Source organism: Numenius arquata, chromosome 14 (genome assembly GCF_964106895.1).
Source record: "Numenius arquata chromosome 14, bNumArq3.hap1.1, whole genome shotgun sequence".
NCBI lineage: Eukaryota > Metazoa > Chordata > Aves > Charadriiformes > Scolopacidae > Numenius > Numenius arquata.
The window spans coordinates 8,950,738-8,970,942 of record NC_133589.1 but is presented as its reverse complement, the minus strand read 5'-3'; the positions used below and the strand labels follow the sequence as shown (position 1 = coordinate 8,970,942).

General features: G+C 40.6%; 1 protein-coding gene across 1 annotated transcript in view; it reads right to left on the bottom strand.

Moving 5' to 3' along the window:
• Positions 1-6,003: 6,003 nt before the first annotated feature.
• PDILT (protein disulfide isomerase like, testis expressed) overlaps positions 6,004-20,205 on the bottom strand; it is a 28,129-nt gene continuing 13,927 nt past the window's right edge. The window contains exons 3-11 of the mRNA XM_074158778.1: positions 20,008-20,141; positions 17,590-17,727; positions 16,734-16,844; positions 15,617-15,742; positions 14,447-14,644; positions 13,051-13,171; positions 11,513-11,694; positions 7,672-7,761; positions 6,004-6,075 (exon numbers count right to left, since the gene is read on the bottom strand). Of these exons, the coding sequence (XP_074014879.1) occupies positions 6,004-6,075; positions 7,672-7,761; positions 11,513-11,694; positions 13,051-13,171; positions 14,447-14,644; positions 15,617-15,742; positions 16,734-16,844; positions 17,590-17,727; positions 20,008-20,141 (1,172 nt within the window). The remainder of the gene's footprint in view (positions 6,076-7,671; positions 7,762-11,512; positions 11,695-13,050; positions 13,172-14,446; positions 14,645-15,616; positions 15,743-16,733; positions 16,845-17,589; positions 17,728-20,007; positions 20,142-20,205) is intronic.

Genomic DNA, 20,205 nt, shown 5'->3' with positions numbered 1-20,205 from the left:
CCAATGACTGTTCAACAGAAGACCATGAAGTCCTCTGGTTGCTGAGGCAGCACTCCTTCACATTCCCACATCAATGTGCTCTCTGAGGAAATTGTCCAAAGAATTCTTATACTGCCCAGCATCTTAATGCAAGGGTTTCAATTGGGAAAATACACAGATGAATTTACAGCAAAGGTTGTTGACTAAGTGCACAATAGAAAGTGTCCAGTCTCTTCTTTCAATGAGTCTTAAGGATTACATAGGGAATTATTGTGGACTGGAACAAAAATAGTTTCGACTAGAGGCAGGTATTTAATGCCAGTGGGAATGTTGTTAAATCCCATACTTAGCTCTTATAAAGGCTATAATTGCCACCCATAAACCGAGTATTCCTAGAGGCTGTACAGCCAGTGTAAAACAGTGATACAGATTTTCACAATGTGCTTGGAGTCTTCCAAGCAAATGTGATTTCTGGGCAAATGCCTTGGTCTGTTGAAGTTACTAGACTTGGCAAATTGCTATTTAAGAAAAGGATCAGGGCATCATGGAAGAGGGTGGATTTTTTCCTCACTCAGCAAAGAGCAGTGCTTTGGAGGAAAAGAGTGAGGCAGGCAGAGCCCCGTCAGTATCAAACTAAGTACAGGGAAATGATAGTTAACCAGTATTTATGAACTTTTTCATCCATTATTGGTCTTAAAGAACTGTTTTTCTGACAACCATAGATGACATGACCTAGTATGTAGAGGCTGGAGGGAATGCTTTTCTGTGGTGCTCATTTAGCTCAGGAGCAGTATCTGAATCTGTTAGCATGTAGTGTGCATGCTAAAAAAATAACCAGCACCTGCTTAAAAATGACAGGGCCAGAGAAGGAAAGTTCAGGCAGAATTCCCAAATTATTTCATTCTATTAAATACATGCTTTGAAAAGCTCAAGCTTCAGCAGTGATGTTTGCACATGTACGGTGCTTAGCCTCTGCTGACTAATTATGATTCTACCTATGTTGTACTTGGCAAGCAGACAGCATTTGTTCAAGGGGGCTCTTGCCAGCTGTGCTGGTGAAAGTGCTTTTCAATAAGATTCCAGTTAAGCGCTTTATTAATATTTATTATTCACTGGTTGCAGTTTGGTAACATGCATTTGCCCAGGAGAGCTCAAATGAAATGCAGCAAGGTGTTACTTGCTGGGGAGGAGGACAAAACGATTCTTTAGTTGTTTGTGTTCCCTGTGTGGTGTAAGTGCTGATACAGATCCAGCGTGTGAATGGTGAGGGTCCCTGTTCAGTAAATGGCCCAGTCAGGCCCTGGTGTAGCGTGACTGGCAGACTCTGGTGAAAAGGCAACCACTGCATGTTTGTTCAGCAGCAAGAGGGGTGGGCAGCAGGGCTGGCACGGTTTAAGTTCTGTCAATGTTTTACATAAAACAAATATTTCCAAAGGTGATTCTCAGAATCTGGAAACTAAGGGCACGTTGGGCACTGTGTGTTCCTTTTGTGCCATGAGAAACAGGGGCCTCCTCTGAGACTAATGAAAAAGCTGAATTTCACGTGGTCTTTCAGTCCCGGGAGTTCCCAAATGTAGTGAATCGAGTATGAAATGTGAGCAGTGAAATCCACCTGGAAGCCTTCTGAATTGGAAACGAACTTGAGTGAATGACTGTCCGCATGTGTGGGACTTTTGATGCACAGATGCAATAGCGTGGCCACGAGCCCAGGGGACAGATGGGTTTAAAGCATTTTCCAGATCCAAGTTTAAATGAACACAACCTCCTTCCCCTCTCACAGTTGATTATACCAAACATGGTTTTCAAATATCTGAGCTGAGTAATTTCCATCAGCCAAACTCCACTTGAGTTAACACAATAGTATGTTTTTATTAAAGTGTGAATTGTTCCTTTTCGTGAATATTTCTGTATAAAATCATTGTGGCCTTGGAGGAAACTCCCCTGTCTTTGCTATCAGAAGTGAGTGTGAGAGAAGGGCAAGACAGAGTTAAAGGCTTCCTAACTTGAAGTTTGACAATCCGAGTCTTTGAATTGAATGCCTGAAATGCTGGATTTAGACACCTCCCTCTGTCCATCTTCAAGCATATATCTTCAAGCATATAGCTTATATATATTTCTACCAAAAACAAACTTCTGACCTGCAAGCCAGACCTTTCGATTTACACCAATTGTGCCACTTCCGCACATCAGGGTTTTTTGATCAGTCAATGCATTTGTTGTGCATTCGCATTAATCTCTTTTAATGTATTGTGGTTCTGTTTCTGTTATTATGCTGATGCCAGCTGAGAGTAATTCCAGGGAAGTTAAGCTAGGATGAAGCTCTTGTAAAGACGAAAAGAATTACTGCATTTCTCTTTAGGATTGATTCTTTTTCCTGTGCATTTGAGCATTTATGAATGATTGTCAATTCTGAATCATGTTTTTCTTCCCCAGGATTTAAGAAAAGAACTTAATGAGATGAATTGCTATCTGCAAGGTGCTCAAAGCTTATATTTTAAGGCAGAATAGGCTGCCATTTAGTAAAAAACAAGTTAGCATTTCTTAGGGATGATTCAGGTTAACCCCTTTTTTGTATTAAACTTTGCTATGCTTCACATTTTGCTTGTGAGATTTTTATAAATAAGACTCCTAGCTGGGACTGTTGCTTCTACTGCTCCGTATTGATAACCAAACCATCTTGACACTGCCAATTAGACCAGCTCCACAGTTGGTGCACATTGATATCTCTTTACTTAGTCCTTTCAGTCTTAATTGATAGTGCTTATTTAGGTGCATAGGAATATTTTTCATATGATTAAAGCCTAGTGATACTGGTGCATTCAAAATGTTGGTATTCATTTACAGGAACAAATTTGACTAATCCGCATTAATTTTTAATATTTTTATTGCATGGATTTAGAATGTCTGAGCACAGTTATAATGATATAAGCTTTAAAATTAAACAGATTCACTTCGTGATTAGACTAAAACAAAAGAAGTAATGTTTGACTTAGCAGAGCTTGAGGAAATGATTCTGTTTCAGACATTTAGGCCTCAGTTCTGCTTGTGACAGTTGAGGAGCCACTACAGAGAGTGTTACGAGTTTTGTTTATTAAACTGACACAAGTTGGCACGATAGGGGAAGTGAGTTGGAGGAGAGTTATCTGAATGTGGTTAAAACCCTTTTAATTTTTTGTTCCAAGAAAATATTTTGGAACTGACCTGGAAGAGAGGGGAAAATGAGACAATGTGCAAGGCCACTCGCCTGGTACAGGTGACCCGTCCTGCCATGGTCGAGGGTTGGAGGAACCCAACCAAGCCAGTAACGAGGCTCCACCACAGGAAGACTTGCTGTTGAGGCAGGCTTTTACCAGATGCTCTATAAAGTAGATTTGCAACTCTCGTCGTGTGTCAGAGCATGGGCCAAGTGCAGACTCACATTCCCTTGTCTTGACACAACATCTGAGAGTGGCTGGAAGAGAAATAAGAACATCATTTGCAGAGATGGCACATGTTTTCATTAATATGTAATCTTGCACCTTATAATAGGATAGATAGCAGTTTCAGGATTGAGCCTCGTATGCAGTGGGTAGGCGCAGTGAAAATTAATTTTTTTTCATTATCTTGAATGGTGAACCCATCTGCCAGATACAGAGTGGTGCTGAACATTGCTTGCTCCATTTTTCTGTGAGGAAACTAATTAAAAGATTATAGCTTCTGTGTTTAACAGTTGTTTAAAATATATTGGTGGCACTGCTCGCCATTCAAATTTCATCATGTTGCAAGCAGCAAAGGGAAAGCGTGCTGACACTTCTCTCTCTTTGGGATTCAGTTCATCTCATTTGCTTTCTAATCTGATCTCCCAGGATATCAAATGAGGATTTCTGTTTGTTAGTGAATGCCCAATGTTAAATGAAAGTTAAATGAAACCCAATATCCAACAGTGATCAGCTTTAGTTTGTGCAAGGCCCTTTTGGCGGTGTCCCAGAGAACTCGTGTTTGATGTCCAACGGAGAATTGACCACTTGTGTATGAAAGAAACAGTTTTGGCATACTTCAGTGTTTGAATTGACGAGTCATTGTTTCTGTGTAATATTTGTAAATAAAGTCCTCTTAACGAGGGCGCTGAGAAACACTTACTGTTAACTACATCCCATGCTGTCCAGTTGGAGTGGGAGTTTCCACCCGCAGCAAACTTAGGTTGATCTCTTTAAAACCAGCACGCTGGTATCTGAGATCCCATGTTTTCCTCTTGCCACTAAGTGAGACTCTGGTTTGATTTGCACTATATTGCAGTTCTATCAAAATTTTGCTCTGTCCAAAAAAACATGAGAATTAAACTCTCTCGGCATCTTCAAAGAGAAATTTTGCTTTAAATAATAATAGCTCAGCTTTGGTTCACAATTGCAAGTGAAGGTGTGGACTGCATCTCTCAGATCTACCATCCTGACTTTTAAGCTACAGTTTCCCTATGTAGCTTTAAGCTCTTTTTCCCCTTGTAGGTGATGGTGCTGGGACAGAGGAGGGAGCTGCAGCTGGCAGAAACCTGAATGTGTGGAGCCCATCTGATGAGTGGTCTTCCCCAGTTTCAGATAGTCTGAGTAAACTGCTCAAAAAACTAGGTCCAAGACGTACAAAACACAGGCGGACCGTATTAGGAATGGTGATCTAGCACTGAACATGCTTCCACAAGAATCCTCTCCCATTGAGAGGATTTAATTGCAGTCCCAAGGAATGTTAGCCCAAGCAGAGATTAAATTGTGTTCGTGAAGTATCAACATAAACTGTTTTACGTTTTGTTTCTCCTTGTTAACTCCTCATCAATGAAGGCCAGCTGAAGGCCTCATGAGGTGACTGTGTTGCATGTTCAGTGCTATTTATTTGCAAGAACTCTGAAGTACAGCCATTAATATTTCATTTTAAATCTCTAAGTGTGGGTATTTAATTACACGTTGCAGCCTGGATAGCAAACAAGCCACCTGTCATGGACTGCACTTTTTAACAAATAATTGTAAAATGTGAGAGGTCCAGTACTTCAAAATTGTCCATCTCTTGTTGACTTGCATGACAGGTCAGAGCAGAGTTAGATCTTCACTGTTCTTTCACTGTTCTTCATCACTGCAGTGATGAATCTTCCTTCCATTCAAATGAGCATTGTTCTTTTTTAAGTTTTTACCTTTTTTCCTCTGCTTGCATAGGAAGGTAACTTACTAGCATTAAGAAGTTGGGAACAAAGACTTCAGAAATCTGCTTTTGAAATGAAATATTAAATAATTATCTTCTGTAATTGTCTAAGAAAAGGTTTCAGATTTTCAGAATTATTTCTGCTTTATCTGGCCCTTGCAGGAAGAAATTACTGTTGTCCAGCAGTTTTACCAGCTGCACTTTTATCACCTGTGTGGGGTGGTTAGGGGACCTAATGTAACTAAAATGTGAATCATGCCTGTGACTTTGTGTATTAGGTATGATATTTTTCTTACTGGAATTAAATTCTATCTTGATTTCTGTGTTTTCTACTGTTTGATAAGAAAAAAAAAAATCATGAGCTGCCCCTTGGTGCCCCTTTGGGCATAGCCCTTAGCTTCAATTACTACTTTTGAAGATCACTATAGAAATACTCTGTGCAATGTTAGTCACATCCTTCTGGCAGCAGTTAATCTCCCTTGAAAACAGTAGGGTTGTCTTAGGGTAAACTGGAGAGCAACTGGTTGCAAACCTGTTGCAGATTTTGTTAGGAAAGAATAGTTTCATATCTTGATCTGTTTGCCATTGCATAGATACCTTTCTAAATGAGAAAAGTTTCATTGATAATAAAAGCATTATTTAAGCAAAATTGACAATATTTTTAGAACCATGACAACTGTTCCCAGTAAAACGAGGAGTTAAATTGGATTCAGAAGGTCACACATAATGAGCCATTGATACTGAATTCTTTACTTTTATTTTTTGATCCAGCTCTTTGTTCACTTGAGATGATTCATTCTTCCAGCGAGTTCTTTCCAGGAAGGATTCCCCACAATCCTTAGAAATTTTCTCTTTGTACTATTAAAGTTCTTCTTTCTCTGTTATTACAGTCTCTTTTTGGCCGAGATCCTCTTTGATTCCTCCTGAAGGATCCTTTTAAAAAAGGAAATGCGAGAGCAAAGATGCTTATTACTGATGTTCACGAAGAGAATTGTTCTAGTAATTCTTTACTTCAAAAAAAAAATAATTTAAGATTATATGAAATGCAGATTTTCATCTTTTCAACCAAGGAACTTGAGGGCTTGTTAATGAGGTCAGAAGTAGTGCAGCGTTTTCTAAAATGTGTTTTGTTTTCGAACCTTTACACTGGTTTATGGCAAAGCTTAGATGAGGCTTTCTGTGAAGATCTAATAAGAGCTTGGAAAACTGTTTGGTAAGCTGATGGGCATAAGGCAGTCAGGAAAATTTGGTGGATGTCATGTAAGGACATAGAATGTGAACAGATGAGAATATGCCAATTACCCCATTTGCTACATAGAGTATGTTTTTTAATGGTATTTCCTAATCTGTTTATTTTAACTTATTCTTTGATGTGAAATAAAGCATAAAGAAGAGATTACAGAATATACACAGCTCTAACATTGTATGTAAAAGACTATGTGTAGAACTCAACAGATCTGCTTCAAACACATCCCTAAAGAACATGAGGCAGACAGCAAATGTAGGCTTTGGGTATTGGGTAACAGAACTGTGCAGTGACTGGGCAGACCTGGATGTCTGCTCCTTCACTGCAGTCTTCTGTGTCCCAGTATTAGCTTAGTCATCTCGCTCCATCTGTAACCACCTGTTTCAGCAGTGAATTCAGGAGCATATCAAAGCCTCTGGTGGAAATAAGTCTGAAAACTCAAAACTGTTTATCCACCCACAGTTTCCCTACTAGTTGAAGAGTGTTAATGACAGCTATTTCTTTCCTGTGCATCTACCTCACTTCCAGGCAGAATGGGCTCATGATTCTTACACTGGGTAGACAGTGTCTCCATCTCTGTGTCAGTTTTTTGTTATTTGGAGCTGTCTGTGTGGAACTTGATCAAGTTCACTTACAGGATGTCTTTTTGCAGTGAGATGTCAGGGATTATTAAATAAGAGGTTGATCTGGGACAGCTAATGCTTAGCTGGTCTGATTTACAGTGAAGCAGAAAGAGTTGAGCAATCAGACAATAATCATAACCAGATTCCAAAGCAAGAGAACAACATCTGCTCTCGCTTGTGCCCTTGCTTTAGGAAGAAGAGAAGCCGCACAAAATGTAGCAGGATGAGATGGGCTATGGATATTTGAACCACTCCAGGTATAGCTGAAACTAACTTAGCTGGGGCTTCTTTTTTCCAGCTAAAATCCTGACAAAGTTGGCACCTGTCCAGGTGCCGTGCAGTACTTGTGACCAGAGGGTTAACGTAGTGACTTGGTGATAGCGCAAGCAGTGGGAGAAGAGGTTTTTGCGTGATGAAAACAAGGATGTGAGTGGGTGTGCGCCTACCAGGCTTGGTATATGACTGCAGCTCATGTCGTCATGCCAAGCTAGTCAGCTTGGATCCTGCTAAGAGTTGGCAAGAACTGCCCAAGCATTGACATGAGCAGTGGCTGAAGCCCATACATGTGGCTATGCTATAGCCAGTTCACATATGCCTATACAAGGTGAACATGCCTTGAATTGCACAGCAGATCAGTCAGCCTCCGGATCAAATGCCTACCTTCTCTTCTGGTTCTGCTTTTGTCTTGCTTTGTTCTTCTAAGAATTCAGAAAATGCCTGCAAGGTATGCTCCCCGGCATAGGCCACCTCCTGAAAAGAGTTGTAAGGTTAAGTATTTAACTCTATACTCAAAACGCTGGAAATAACAGCACAATCACCTGGGGGATTTCAGTTCTTTAGACTGAACAAACTCTAGACTTTTGTGCTCAGTTTAGAAAGCAAGGGCAGAGGCACAGCAGGTTCCAATGTCATCTGAAACTCAAGTGTAAAGAAGAAATAGATGTTTATTCTTAAGAAGAAAAGGATTCATATAAAAAACATAACCATTGTTGTATAACCATCTGGGATCCTGCCAACTACTGACATCAGTGTTTTTTCTGTGTTTAACAATAAACATTTGCAAGACATTTTGAAGAACAGTCTTTTAAGTGTCCAGCCATGATATTCAAAGCTCTCTAAAGATTTTGATGGAAATTCAAATTCTGAAAAAGTTTTGAAATACACAATCCAGAAGCACCAGCTGTTGCACAGCTTGAATGTTCAGTAAGAACAGGTGGAAGATGAGCAGTGACGTTAATTTTCTCATACTTCACCTTAAATTGAGGGTTTAGTGAGGATTTTCTTCTGAGGAAGTTTAATGGAAGAAGCACTTTCAGTTTAGACCTTTAAAATTCTCTGGGTAGATCTAGGCACCATACTGTATTTTAAAGGTTTCCCTTGCTCCTCCCCCGCCAAATACCTTTGCTCTATGGAAGTATAAAAGGATCTTGCATGAGTCTTTTAACAAAAATTTGTAGAAGCTCTTATGCATGACATGGGGAATTGTCTGCTGTTACCTGAGTATATTTAGAAATAGGCAGATGGCTATTCTCACCTGGGTTAAGCTGACTTACTCCCGTTGAGACCAATAATGCTGTGTTTGAGTTCAAAGGACTGTAAACAAAACACCTCCATTCTGATGAATTCACTAAAAGTATACAAAAGTTTGATGTTTCCATTCAGTAAGGTATTGTAATAAAAAGTGTAGCAACCTTGAAGTTTTCTTTCTCTTTTTTTAATGTTTGCAAGCTTAAGTTTCTTGAGAAAGATTATTTGATTCCTCCAGAGGCGATTAATATTCTCGGATGAGTCGTGATTTTTATCAACTCTGATGATGGCTGGAACAACAATTTTTCAGAGCCTGAAGACCTGTAAAGTCACAGAAGCAGCTGATCCCTGCACTAGTTACTGAGGATATGTCAACACTTCTCATTAGAGTAATCAGTGCATGAGAGTGCATGTAAATGTTATTTTTCTCACTTAATCCATAGAAACAAATAGAATCATCTTAAAATCTGTCTGAAAGACCTCATGTTTTTCTCTTAAATTTGGAGTGGATGACGCAGCAAATGAGTTGTTCATCAGCTTCACAGATGGAGCTCAGATGATGCCTGGTCGCTCCCTCCTCCATGTAATTCATCAGATTCACTCTCTTGTTCCTTCAGCTCTGACTATAACTGTTCCCCAGCACAGAAACACTCGGTGCTTTGGTAAACTGGGCTTAAATGCCCAGCTATAAATGTAGGTCTCTTAGCTCATCCGACTCCACTTAACTACAGTTTACCTGAAGCGGCTCCTGATTTAAAAATGTTATCATGTGTCTAGTTTTGCGTCTGCTGAAAGTAAGAGGGTGACTTGTCATTAACTTCAGGAAAAGCTGAAGCTGTTCTTAAAGAGACTAAGGAGTGACGGTCCATTGGAAAGTGGACAGTTCATAGCCTGGAGACCTAGCAGATATTTCTGTTTGGAGGAGGGTAGTATCTAATATGATCTCATCAGGTGAGAGTGCTTGGAAGGGACTGCATGGGAATGCGTTCTGCCCACAGCTTTGCCTTTAAGGAGGTGTAAGGGTGTCTGTGGTGGCCAGAGAACATGACAACCCAGTTCTAGAAAACAGCTTTCGGTCTTGTTATGGTAGCCACATTTCCCTTTGTTTATCAGGAGCAGGTTCAGGCTTCTTGATGTGAATTATGATGTGCTTTCTAGAGTCTTCTGATAGTTATTTTATCTTTAAAATTCCTACTGCTTCTGCACCAGTGTTCAATTCATCCTTAGTCCTTAAACAATGTGAAGGATTGGTAGAGGTAATTGGAAAGCTCACGTGTTTGTGTTTTTAACACCAGCAAAATCCTGAAGGCTAGAAAAGATGTCTGTGGGAAATCAAGGTTGCATCAGGTGGTGTTGTTGGACTTTGTTTCCTGTTCCTCTTTTTCTTAATTCTGAACATACCATTTTCTCTTCAGCTCCAAGCCCCTTCTATTGCTCTTTTCATGGCCAGAATAATGGGGCAGGAATCATAATTTTGGAACAGTGCCTATACAGTGAAAAACACAGTAGATACTCTGAGCCTTGGCATGTTGTGATACTACATTTATATCCTGTGCTCTGACTTTGGTTAACCTCTAGGAAAGGACAAGTATACATGGGAGAATTCCCAGTATAGCTGCTGGTTGGGTAGGAAATGACTGAGAGCTGTTGCAGTGACTGTGTATTGACAGCTTGAGTGTGTTTCAGACCATTTATGATTGTCTGTAGTGAGTAAAGATGTCTGTGGCCAGCTGTTCATATAATGCCGTGAGAAAGAAGGCCAGAACACTTGGGTCTGCATGACTGCAGATATCTACAGGACACTTGCACTGGTGGTCAAGTACAAGTTAAAATCTCTGAAGTTGAGGGAACTAGTATAAAAACATGGTGTATAAGGAAGAACTTGACATTTCAAATACTCTTGAATTTCAGGGTATTTGTAAGTATGAAACAATCCCTTAATGGTTAATGAAAGTTGTTACTGATATTTTCTGACAAACTGACATTTATTATGAGCATTTAATGGGTTTCTGCTTTGCTGCATAAAGACTAAACATGGTGCGAGTGTGCAGGACTGCAGTTCAATTCATTAGAAGCTGTGCATGCACATCCGAGAGGAAAATCTCTCCTTCAAAGATTAAATGAAGACATGGGCAAATGTCTTAGAATTTAATTTAAGTTTAGGACTAAGAAAAAAAATGAAAAGCTTAGTAATGTCTTAATTATAACAGTATCTTAGAATTTTTTTTCTTCAGAGATATTTTCTTTTCAATTAGATTATCTACATAGATGGAGGAATGTAACTATTTAATATTGTTCTTTTCCTCCTCTTTCAGCAGCGTTTTCTGATTATTGTCTAACATAGCTGATGCATTAGGTAGCTTATTGTAAAGATCATTTGTCTTGACAACAAATATTTATTCCTAGTTGAGGCTATGAATGAAGTAAAATTACTGGCCTAAATGTATAGAAGAAAGTTTTGGGATTTGGGTTTTGTGAAAATGTAGAGGATGTAAAGAGAGTAGTACTGGCATTTTAGAGGCTGAATTCATACCTGCTCCAGAAACAGCTGGCACAGGGTAGTTCTGTGACAGTACATCTGTTGTCATGGTATGAAGTAAAAAGGCGCTGCAATGATTAGGAGGTATCTGTAAGTTCACTCTGAGTTGAGGCTGTTGCTAGAACCCAACAGGCAGATTGGAGGTTGGCAGATTCTCACAACAGCAGAATGTGAGCCTGGAATAACTTGTAGGTCCAAGTTGGTAAATGATACACGGGCTGTTGGCACAGCCTCGCACAGAGAAGACGGTAGAAGTGTTCCTCCTCTAATTCAGGTTCTTGATGGCAATGAATCCAATGTTGAGTAGGCAAGAACCAGAGCTTTTGTGCTTGAAGGATTCCTTTCTCACCATGACATGCATGTGTGCAAACACACACACCCTTTCCCCCTTGGTGTGCAGCTGTGTCTCCACATACTTCCCTGACAGCTTCTCACCTGGTAATCTGGTCCAGCAGGAAAGAGTCTGAAGAATGGATAGCGATCTAATTCAACAGACAGGATGTCGTTTGCTGTGACATCTATCTTTGCAATGATTATGTCTTTGCGACTTTCATATTGCTCTGCTAGCTCATCCCAGATTGGCAGGAGTTTTCTGCAGTCATAGGACCAAGGGGCATCTGCAAATTTAAAAATAAAAGAATAGAGTTGGCAGAAGAGCATGTGCTGGTGCAATCACTGGGACCTGTTTAGCCCTTCAAGTAAACAGGGTTTTGGGTTTCAGTTGTGGTCAGTCTCTACTTGAAACCATTCACCCTTTCTGAATTTCATGCGTTTTCATTTGGTCATAACTAGCTATTCAGTAATGCATTTCTGATAGCAGTGCTGCTTTAGCTCTGTTTAACCTTTTATGACTATAACAAACACACAGTGCTTGTCATAGGACTTTGCTGTGGAGGTGTGCCAGATGCCCCATGCAACCCAATAAGTCTTGCGTTATTCTCATGGTGAAATACTTGCCGGAAGCACAAAATGCTTCCTGCATTCTAAAATTAACTGTGTTCATGAACTATGCTATATTTACACTAAGAGGAGGAGTTTGAGGTGTGGTGGTATTTTGACTTGGAGCGCTGCCCTCATGCAGGTTAGCAAAAAGGCAAACTGCTGAGAGCCCAGTGTCCGTTAAATAGCATACAACATGGTCGCAGTCCTTCAGTCATGAGAAGAGCACTCGTACTCAGTTTAGATGGAATTAAAATTTCTGGGGCACTTTGCTGAATACACTACATCCCATTTACCAGCCTTTAATTTCCAGAGGACTTTGTTCAATTCTTGCTTAGATCAGTTTGTTGAAGTTACTGAAATGTTAAAATGACTTGTGTCAATGAAATGGCTGCAGCCAACAAGGAGGATTGCAGGAACACGCTACCTTTAAGAATTTCTGGAATTCAAGGCAGTAAAGCTAGTTGTCTGTATTTATGTTAATGCTGCATGTTTGCTCTCCTGAAGTAATGAAGGCACAAACTAATCGCTGCTGGCTGGTACAGGGATAGGGCAGTGATTTCTTGCTGGGAAGAGTCAAGCAGGAAAGCCACTTCCCTTGCAGAAAAAAGGAGTTACGATTTGTTAAACCGCAACTTCTCTCTGGGATTTAATCCTAGAGCATTATAACCAGACAACTTCACTTAACTCGCCCCCTGTCCTCGGAAGACAGCCTGACTCATACTGTGCAGCACGCTGTAATGTTCCATTGTACAACATGACGTTCTAGTGTCATTTTGTCTTTCAACACTGAGATCTGATATGGCCTTGACAAACATTTACCTAAGTGATCCAGAGTTACTCAGTGCAACCCTAAGTCAGCGAAGTTATCACAGTGTTGCCTTAGATATCACACAAACTTTTCTTCAATGCTTTCACTGGACAACAAAAATTCATTAAGTTTGGCAAAGATTAGTTTGATATGTAAGCACGAGCTTTCATTTTTCACTTCCAATTGATCATGTTAAAGCAACTTAAAGACTGAATACACTTACAAAACATAACAAACACAGTCATGGTCTTATTGAAGACAATCCTGTTGAAATTCTTCCCAACAAGAACTTTGACAGGCATCTTGTCCCAGTCCTCTGGAATTTCTTCACTAGAAAGATGTAGCTAAGGAGAAACAGAAATACTGCTGTGAAAGTGCAGTGAGTATTGAGAAACTGTACTCCAGCTCAAGTTAATATGAGACCAATGGGATGTTTCTCTACATAATATGCACTATTTCTGTATGTTATTTTTTATATCTGTACATCCTAGCCAGCCTTCATGTGCTACCACCTTCTGTCCTTAAAGTGAGGAGCTGGGGTCTCGCACCCTGCATAGTGGGTAGTTTGAATTACTTGGCCCTCCCTTCAATACAGACTCCATAGTAGAAGGTCTGAAAATGACCCTTTGGAACGCATTTGCATTCAGTTGTCCTGAATTCTTGTTGCCCAATCTTCAGAAGCTAGACTACTGAAAAACTTACCTATTGTGGGCTCTCAAAAGTGATGTAAAACACAAGAAAGTGTGCATTGCAGTTTAAATCACTGCCTTCACCGCCAGTCACAGTCCCCACGACTCCTACAATTTACAGTATATTAGCTGGCAATTTCTTTTAATTTATACCATAGCACAGTAGTAGAAAGGCACACATTGCCCTTGGCAGCTCTCCCCTGGTGGGAGTGTGCCACTCAAGCAGATCTTGGTAGAGGAGACATCCCCACCTTTTCTGTCCTTCTGACCCTCGCCAACACTGAAATTGGGATCTACTCCTCAAATCTTCTAAATTCTCCCTGTTGTCAGACTTTTTCATCTTTTCTCCTTGTAATGGAAACAAAAGTAAATCATTTTTATTTCATGTGATTATGGAGGATGATGCTTCATTATGACAACAAATACTGTATTTAGCATTGGGAATGATCCCCCTTGTGAAAATTCATTCTGCTAAACTCACAACAAACACCAAATCTTACTCCACTTTGAAACTGTCAATTTTCTATTTACTGGACTTCTCTGTAACCTCAAAATCCATTGCAATGATTGTTTGTATCTCTTCCCAACTTAAGGGAGTGAAGTATCTCCATTATAATATAGGAAAGATTGAGACCTAGGGAGTTTTTAAACCACTAAAATACATCAGCTGAAATCAGCTATAATATTGAGCCATAAATGTTTTATCCAGTTTTTACATAGGAGGACTGGAGAACTTTGTAGTCTTCCTCAGTTGCTAAATACAGAGGAATGCTCTGTCAGCGACTATAGATGAATGCATCAGAGTGAGAGTTAATTAATAAACTGATGATCGGAACAGCACACTGTTCTAATTTAAAAAGGGATGTTTTGCAAATTCGTTAGTGTTTTAGCTGGTGTAGTAGAGGTGCATCTCATTAGTAATGGACATACCTTTGCTTTTCCATTTAGGTAGCTCTGGCAAAATTCTTTTAGGTTCTTCACAGTCACCTCATCTGCAGGCATTTTGTACTTTGCATCGCTTGTCAGATTTAGGATTCTCACGGCAGGAACGTCAACCTCCCTGATGCGAAAATACTCAAAAACTCTTCCATTCCTTGTTTCATTAGTATCCACCAAGACAAACATTATCTGATAATAAAGAAAGATACATGCATCTGGTCTCCCACTTTGGTTTAGCCATTTCAGAGAAATGGACCATGGAGCTTGGCAGTGGGTTAGGATCTAAACATAAATGCAAGGAACTGTGTAGAGCCATTTTTTGGTCTCAGTCTAACAACCAGCAGCTCTGTGGACTTTACCATAACTTGATCCTAGTTAATAACAAATGCTAAAGCAGCCAAAAGGAATGGAGCTTTTCCCTCTGTCCTTTCACAGTGGTTTGCTTTCACCTATTTTAGTAACACTTCTGAATTACCCTTCAAAACTCTTATTGCTCTTCCTAATAAATCTTAAGAGGGCAAAAGAGCTGAAACATCTGTAATCTGTATGTCTTTACTGATACTAATGTGTGATAATCTATTACAAGATGACTTACTGTTCTTCACTGTCTCATGTACTTGAAGCGGAAGTAGCACCACAGTGACTGACGATGGAAAGCTGAAATACTTCTGTGTTTGACTGCCTATACCTGTTATACACATGCAAACATGTTTGCTGTGAGCAAGGCTATGCAGATGCCTTGCAATATTTCTTAGGTTTTGTAGCTTGGTTCCAGCTCTTGGCTCAGGCAATACCCTGTGATCTTCATGGATTTCCTGGTGGTGGCAGAAGTTGCCAGAACCTTGCAAAAACTGTCTTTGGTTGGAAGTTGCTCCTAGAAAGTAATGTTTTAAAATCAGAAACAGGTTTATTGGGAGTGGGTGGAATTAGTGTCAGTTTGTGTGATCTTTGCATTTTAAAGAATCATTTTCAAGTGAAATTTACTTTTCAGCTTGTATCCTTAACAAATTCAAAGAAAAGTTACTGAAACTATTCCTAAATGGTTTGGTAGACTTAGAAGATGGACTGACAGCAGTGTACTTTTACCGTTAACATTGATGAATGTTTTTCCATTGACCTTTTGGCATTCATATTTGCAAAGCAGGATTCAGCATTACAAACCTTTCCTCTAAATTCCGCAGCAGCAGACTTGTAGTTATCGTAAATCACATTGAATGTCTCCGAGTTCTTTGGGGTGAACAGCAGGATGTGATTTTCAACAGGGACATCAAAAATCTTCACAGATGTCTGGGAAACAAAAGACTCAACATCTGTTCCACTCTTTGTAAGCAGAACAGTGAATCAGAGGCTCAGAGTATCAGTATCATTCAGTTCTGCTATTGCAAATTTTACTTTTAAGACTTAGTTCCCAATCATTTCCATAACCATTGGATGTTTTTCATTGTTGTAAAGAAGATAGTAAGAAAAATCAGCAGCTGCTGAGTGTTTTCTCTGTTCCAGAAAAAAACCTCATAGTTACTCATGGATTTTTACAGTTGGAAGGGACTGTTGTGATCTTCTGGTCTGACGTCCTTTATAACACACACTGAAGAATTAATGCTAAAAATGTGCTTAATGTAAAAGGCAGTTACCCAAGGAGGCCCAGCTGCAGGAGCTAGACCTGGTTGGGGTACTTCCTTCATTTCGGGGTGGCATCAGCAGCTTACATCTCCCTCCCTGCACAGAGATGCCCTTTTTCTCATGCCCCACCCCATGATTAGAGGCAATGGGGTGTCCCCCAGGCAAGCAGGTATTTCCATGTCTTTCCCTTCCTATCTGCACTACCAACAGTTGTTGCTGGTTTCTTTCTTCCTTGTCTGGCCAAGAGGACCTGGTTGCTGCATGGGAGTGGAAGGGCTGGAGCCAGGACAGGGACTGACCACCTAGCCTCCCACCCCTCCTAGTTTGCTGCAGAATCAGCCCAGGCCTTTCTTTTGGCTCCAGAAGATGGAGGTGTTTGCATGTTCAGGCAAGTTCACTGTTCGGCCCACTGTTCCCCATCTCCTCTAAGAAACAACATCTTGCCAGAGGGAAGCATCCTTTGGCCTGGGATTAGACCAAGAGCTGCCTGTTGGGTTCTGCTGGTGTTTCTAGCTGTGTTTAGGGCTGGCCTAGTCATACAAGCAAAGTTCTCAAACAGTTAAGGAGCAGAATACCTCCCTAGGTCTCTTTCTGCATGGATTCCTGTCTTTCCTGTCTTCCTCTGGTGGCTTTTGTTAATACAGTGAAATACACATACCTCAAGATTATATTCAGTGACCAAATCCAAGGTAAAGGTTTTGATCAGCCTTGTTAGATCCAGTTTGGTCGATCTGCCATCTTCAAGCACTTCATTATGCACAGGTTTTCCCTTGGACAAATAGTGAAATTTGTGAGGTTGTTGACCTTATCAAGTATGGGAGCAAAGAGACTGTCTTTACTTTAAAATGTTGTTCTCGGCTTTGCTATGTTACGATCCTCAGTAACTGAAATACTGTAACTGGTGTAATAAATGTTAAAGCTAGATTACAGAACAAGATTATAGCTAAAATTCAAGGTGCAGCTGACAGTTTTAATTTGCTCAGGAACCTTAACATACTGAAAGATTTTTTTCTATATCTATACACAGTATCTGTGACATACGCTCACTCAGGATGTCCTTCCTCTGACTACTTCATAGCCTAAATATTGGTGCTACTTCTGTGTACTTTTGTTCTTGTTGTTGGCCACTTCTCCTGTTGTGGATTGGAAGAAAGGAAGATTCCTGACCAAAAGCAACACAAAGGAAGAGAGGTGAACATCTGTGAAACTCACTGAACATGGTAGCACTTATTCATTAGAACACAGGTTGGAAAATAAAGCCATTTTATCCAGATCCTTAACTACAAATTAGGAGCCTGAATGCAGGCCGCCAGATTGAAAATACCCATTGTCCAAAGGTCGCTGTTTGCCTCCTGCTTGACTCTCTTGTCTGTAAATGCAATATTTTTTGTGTTAAGCTGTTTGAATTTCAACTAGGAAATTACTTAACCTGAAAAACTCCTTAACTGCTTTTCCGTGGCCCAAAGCTGCCCCAGCAGCTCGCTGCACCTTGCCTGCTAGGTTTGCATTCCTACCTTCTTAAACACAACAAGAGTGTTCTTTTGGATGCCATAGTTAGCACAGACGTCCTCGCTGGCTGTCATCCCGAAAGGCATCTCTGGCACATCTCTTGCTGTCTCACAGAAAACTTCCATGCTGTCATTGTGAAGTTCCTAGTCCCAGAAAGAGTATTTATCAAGACTGTGTCCTGCACCCTGCTAGGATCTGTAGGAGTGAGAGCTACAGGTGAGGCAGGCCCCTAAAGGCTTGTGAGGTAGAGGAGAGAGTGTAATTGTAAAGTGGATATAGCTTGCCATGATTGCTTGCAAGGGGAGATCTTCACAATACAGGAGATCTTAGGACTGCTGTAACACCACTAGTGCATTCACCTTTCCAGATAGCGTTGGCTGGGCTGGGTCAATATGGATGGTGTATGGCCTCCTATGTCCTTTCTGCGCTAATCTCATCTGCCCTGTACTCCCCTGGCATTTCCACACTCTGCAGAGACTTCTGCAGATGGGGAAGGATCATGCCAACAGCTGCTCCCCTGCCGCAGCTTGGCTGCAATTGGCAGGATGTGATGGATTAGAGAGGAGGGCTCTCTGCTTGCAAGAGGACCTGACTGATGTGTTTGGTGCTTTGACTGAGTGCTCTTCAAGGCAGGGACCTTGACTCCTACATCTGTCAAATAGTCACTGTGCTGTCCACCCTCAAACTAATAGTAAATAAGCATGATGAAAGGCAAGAGCGCTTCCGGATTTTATTTAATCAGACAATTATTTCTTGCTAGATGAATAGTAATTTATATGCTGAGACCTCCCAACACATCCTGGCACTCACATTTGTGAGCAATCTGTGACTAATAGAAGACCAAATACAGCTCTTTATTTACTTGGACACTATTTTGTTGGCTTCCACCCATTAAATTTCTGACATGCCCTAGCTCATGCTCATCTACTGTCGTTTCAGCCCTCAAGTGAAATCATGGAGTCCAGTCAAACACATCTGCAGGCAATATCTGCTATCAGCATGGTTCAGGGAACTCTCCAACATCACAGCGATAGCAAGGCCTTCTCAATCTGGCCCAGCACTGGAAAACTGCCTTCCTTCATAAACGACTGCAAGCAGGTTGTTGCAAAGCAAAATTCTGGGCACTCTGAGCATTTTCACAGTTTGTCCTATTATGCTGTATGCGCTCACCAGCTCTGTTACTATGGGGTATTTTGGTAATGAATCCTGTTTTCCGCATCCATAAAACTTGGACTATCCACTGTAGCCAGCACATTTGGGACCTTGTCAGTTCAGATATGAGTCCAGACACTGTGCTTTTAACTGGGTAGAGAGATAGCAGAATAAAAGTCTCTTTAGTTAGAGAAAATCCTTGATTGCATGTTTCAGGTATTAAAGATTTCAAGGACACATTGAAAAAGCAGGAGAAAACTATTCCTATTTTACTGACTTCTGACTGCATACCTTGACAGCTGAAATTTAATTTGCACTATTTGACTGTTATTTGGCATCATTGAGCCTTAAATCCTAAGAACCTTAATCAGCTCTGGAAACCAGTAGGAATTTGCTTGAGGAAGGACTACATGAGTTAGATCACTTACAGTGTAATATTTTATGATTTCCTATCCATGTAGATTTTTTAGCTGGCAGGAGCTAAAACCCATAGTTAGCATGATATTCATGGAGCTGTGCTCTGCCCATCTGAGTTTCACTGAAGTTGTTTAAATCATCAAATGGAAAGATGAAGGAAAGGCCCTCCAGTGTATTAGACAATATTTGCTGCTTTTTTATGGCCTTAAGCAGGAAGGGAACATTCCTTCACCAGAACAGCCTACTCATGTCTGTGATTTTTACACTGTACTTGAATAGAAATGCAGTGATCAAGTAACCCTAGATTTTTAGATTGGTTACAACTCTGGGCAGGGATTACAAATTTTTGCATTTGGAGACTCCAGTAGCATTATAACTCACACCTGCAACAGGTTAAGTCTCTCCAAAGAAAAGGATGGAGTTAAGGAAGGATGGAGTTGTTAGGTAGGTAAATAGTTCTGCCCTCTTCCCACCAGTCACAGAATTTGGGATGATTTGGCAGAAGCCTTTTCTCTGAGAGTACAGGAACATCTGCTGTGACCAGGGCTGTGCAAACGCTGCTGTGGCATCATGCTCTCAGAAGCTGCCCTCAAAGTGGTAGGTCTCTGTGGCTGGGTACCTGTTCAGGAAAAGTGCTGTGCTGTGAGATATTCTTATTTCTGCCTGGGCTGCTTATCCAGAGTGTGAAAATGTAGATAGAAACAAGCAAACAAAAAATTGCTGAGAAAACTGGGGGCCTGGGTTTTTTGGGCGAGTTCTAGGTTTTTTGGATGTGTGGGATTTGGTGGCGATGGCAAGCAGTATATCCCAAGGTCGGAACAGAAACCAGCCTTTTGAGTTTTCCAGTGAATTACCTTAAAAAAGCCAATCACTGCCAAATCGTCAGCATGTATAATGGCTTCAGCTTGATCAGTAGAGTTGATTAAAACAGTGCTAGGTCCTGTTCTTCTTTTCACCCATGTAATAAAGGCTGAGGCCTGTCTGACTCCTGTGGAAGGAAAAGAGAGTTAAAATGACCATCAAAATGAATGACAAATTTCTGTGCAATCAAG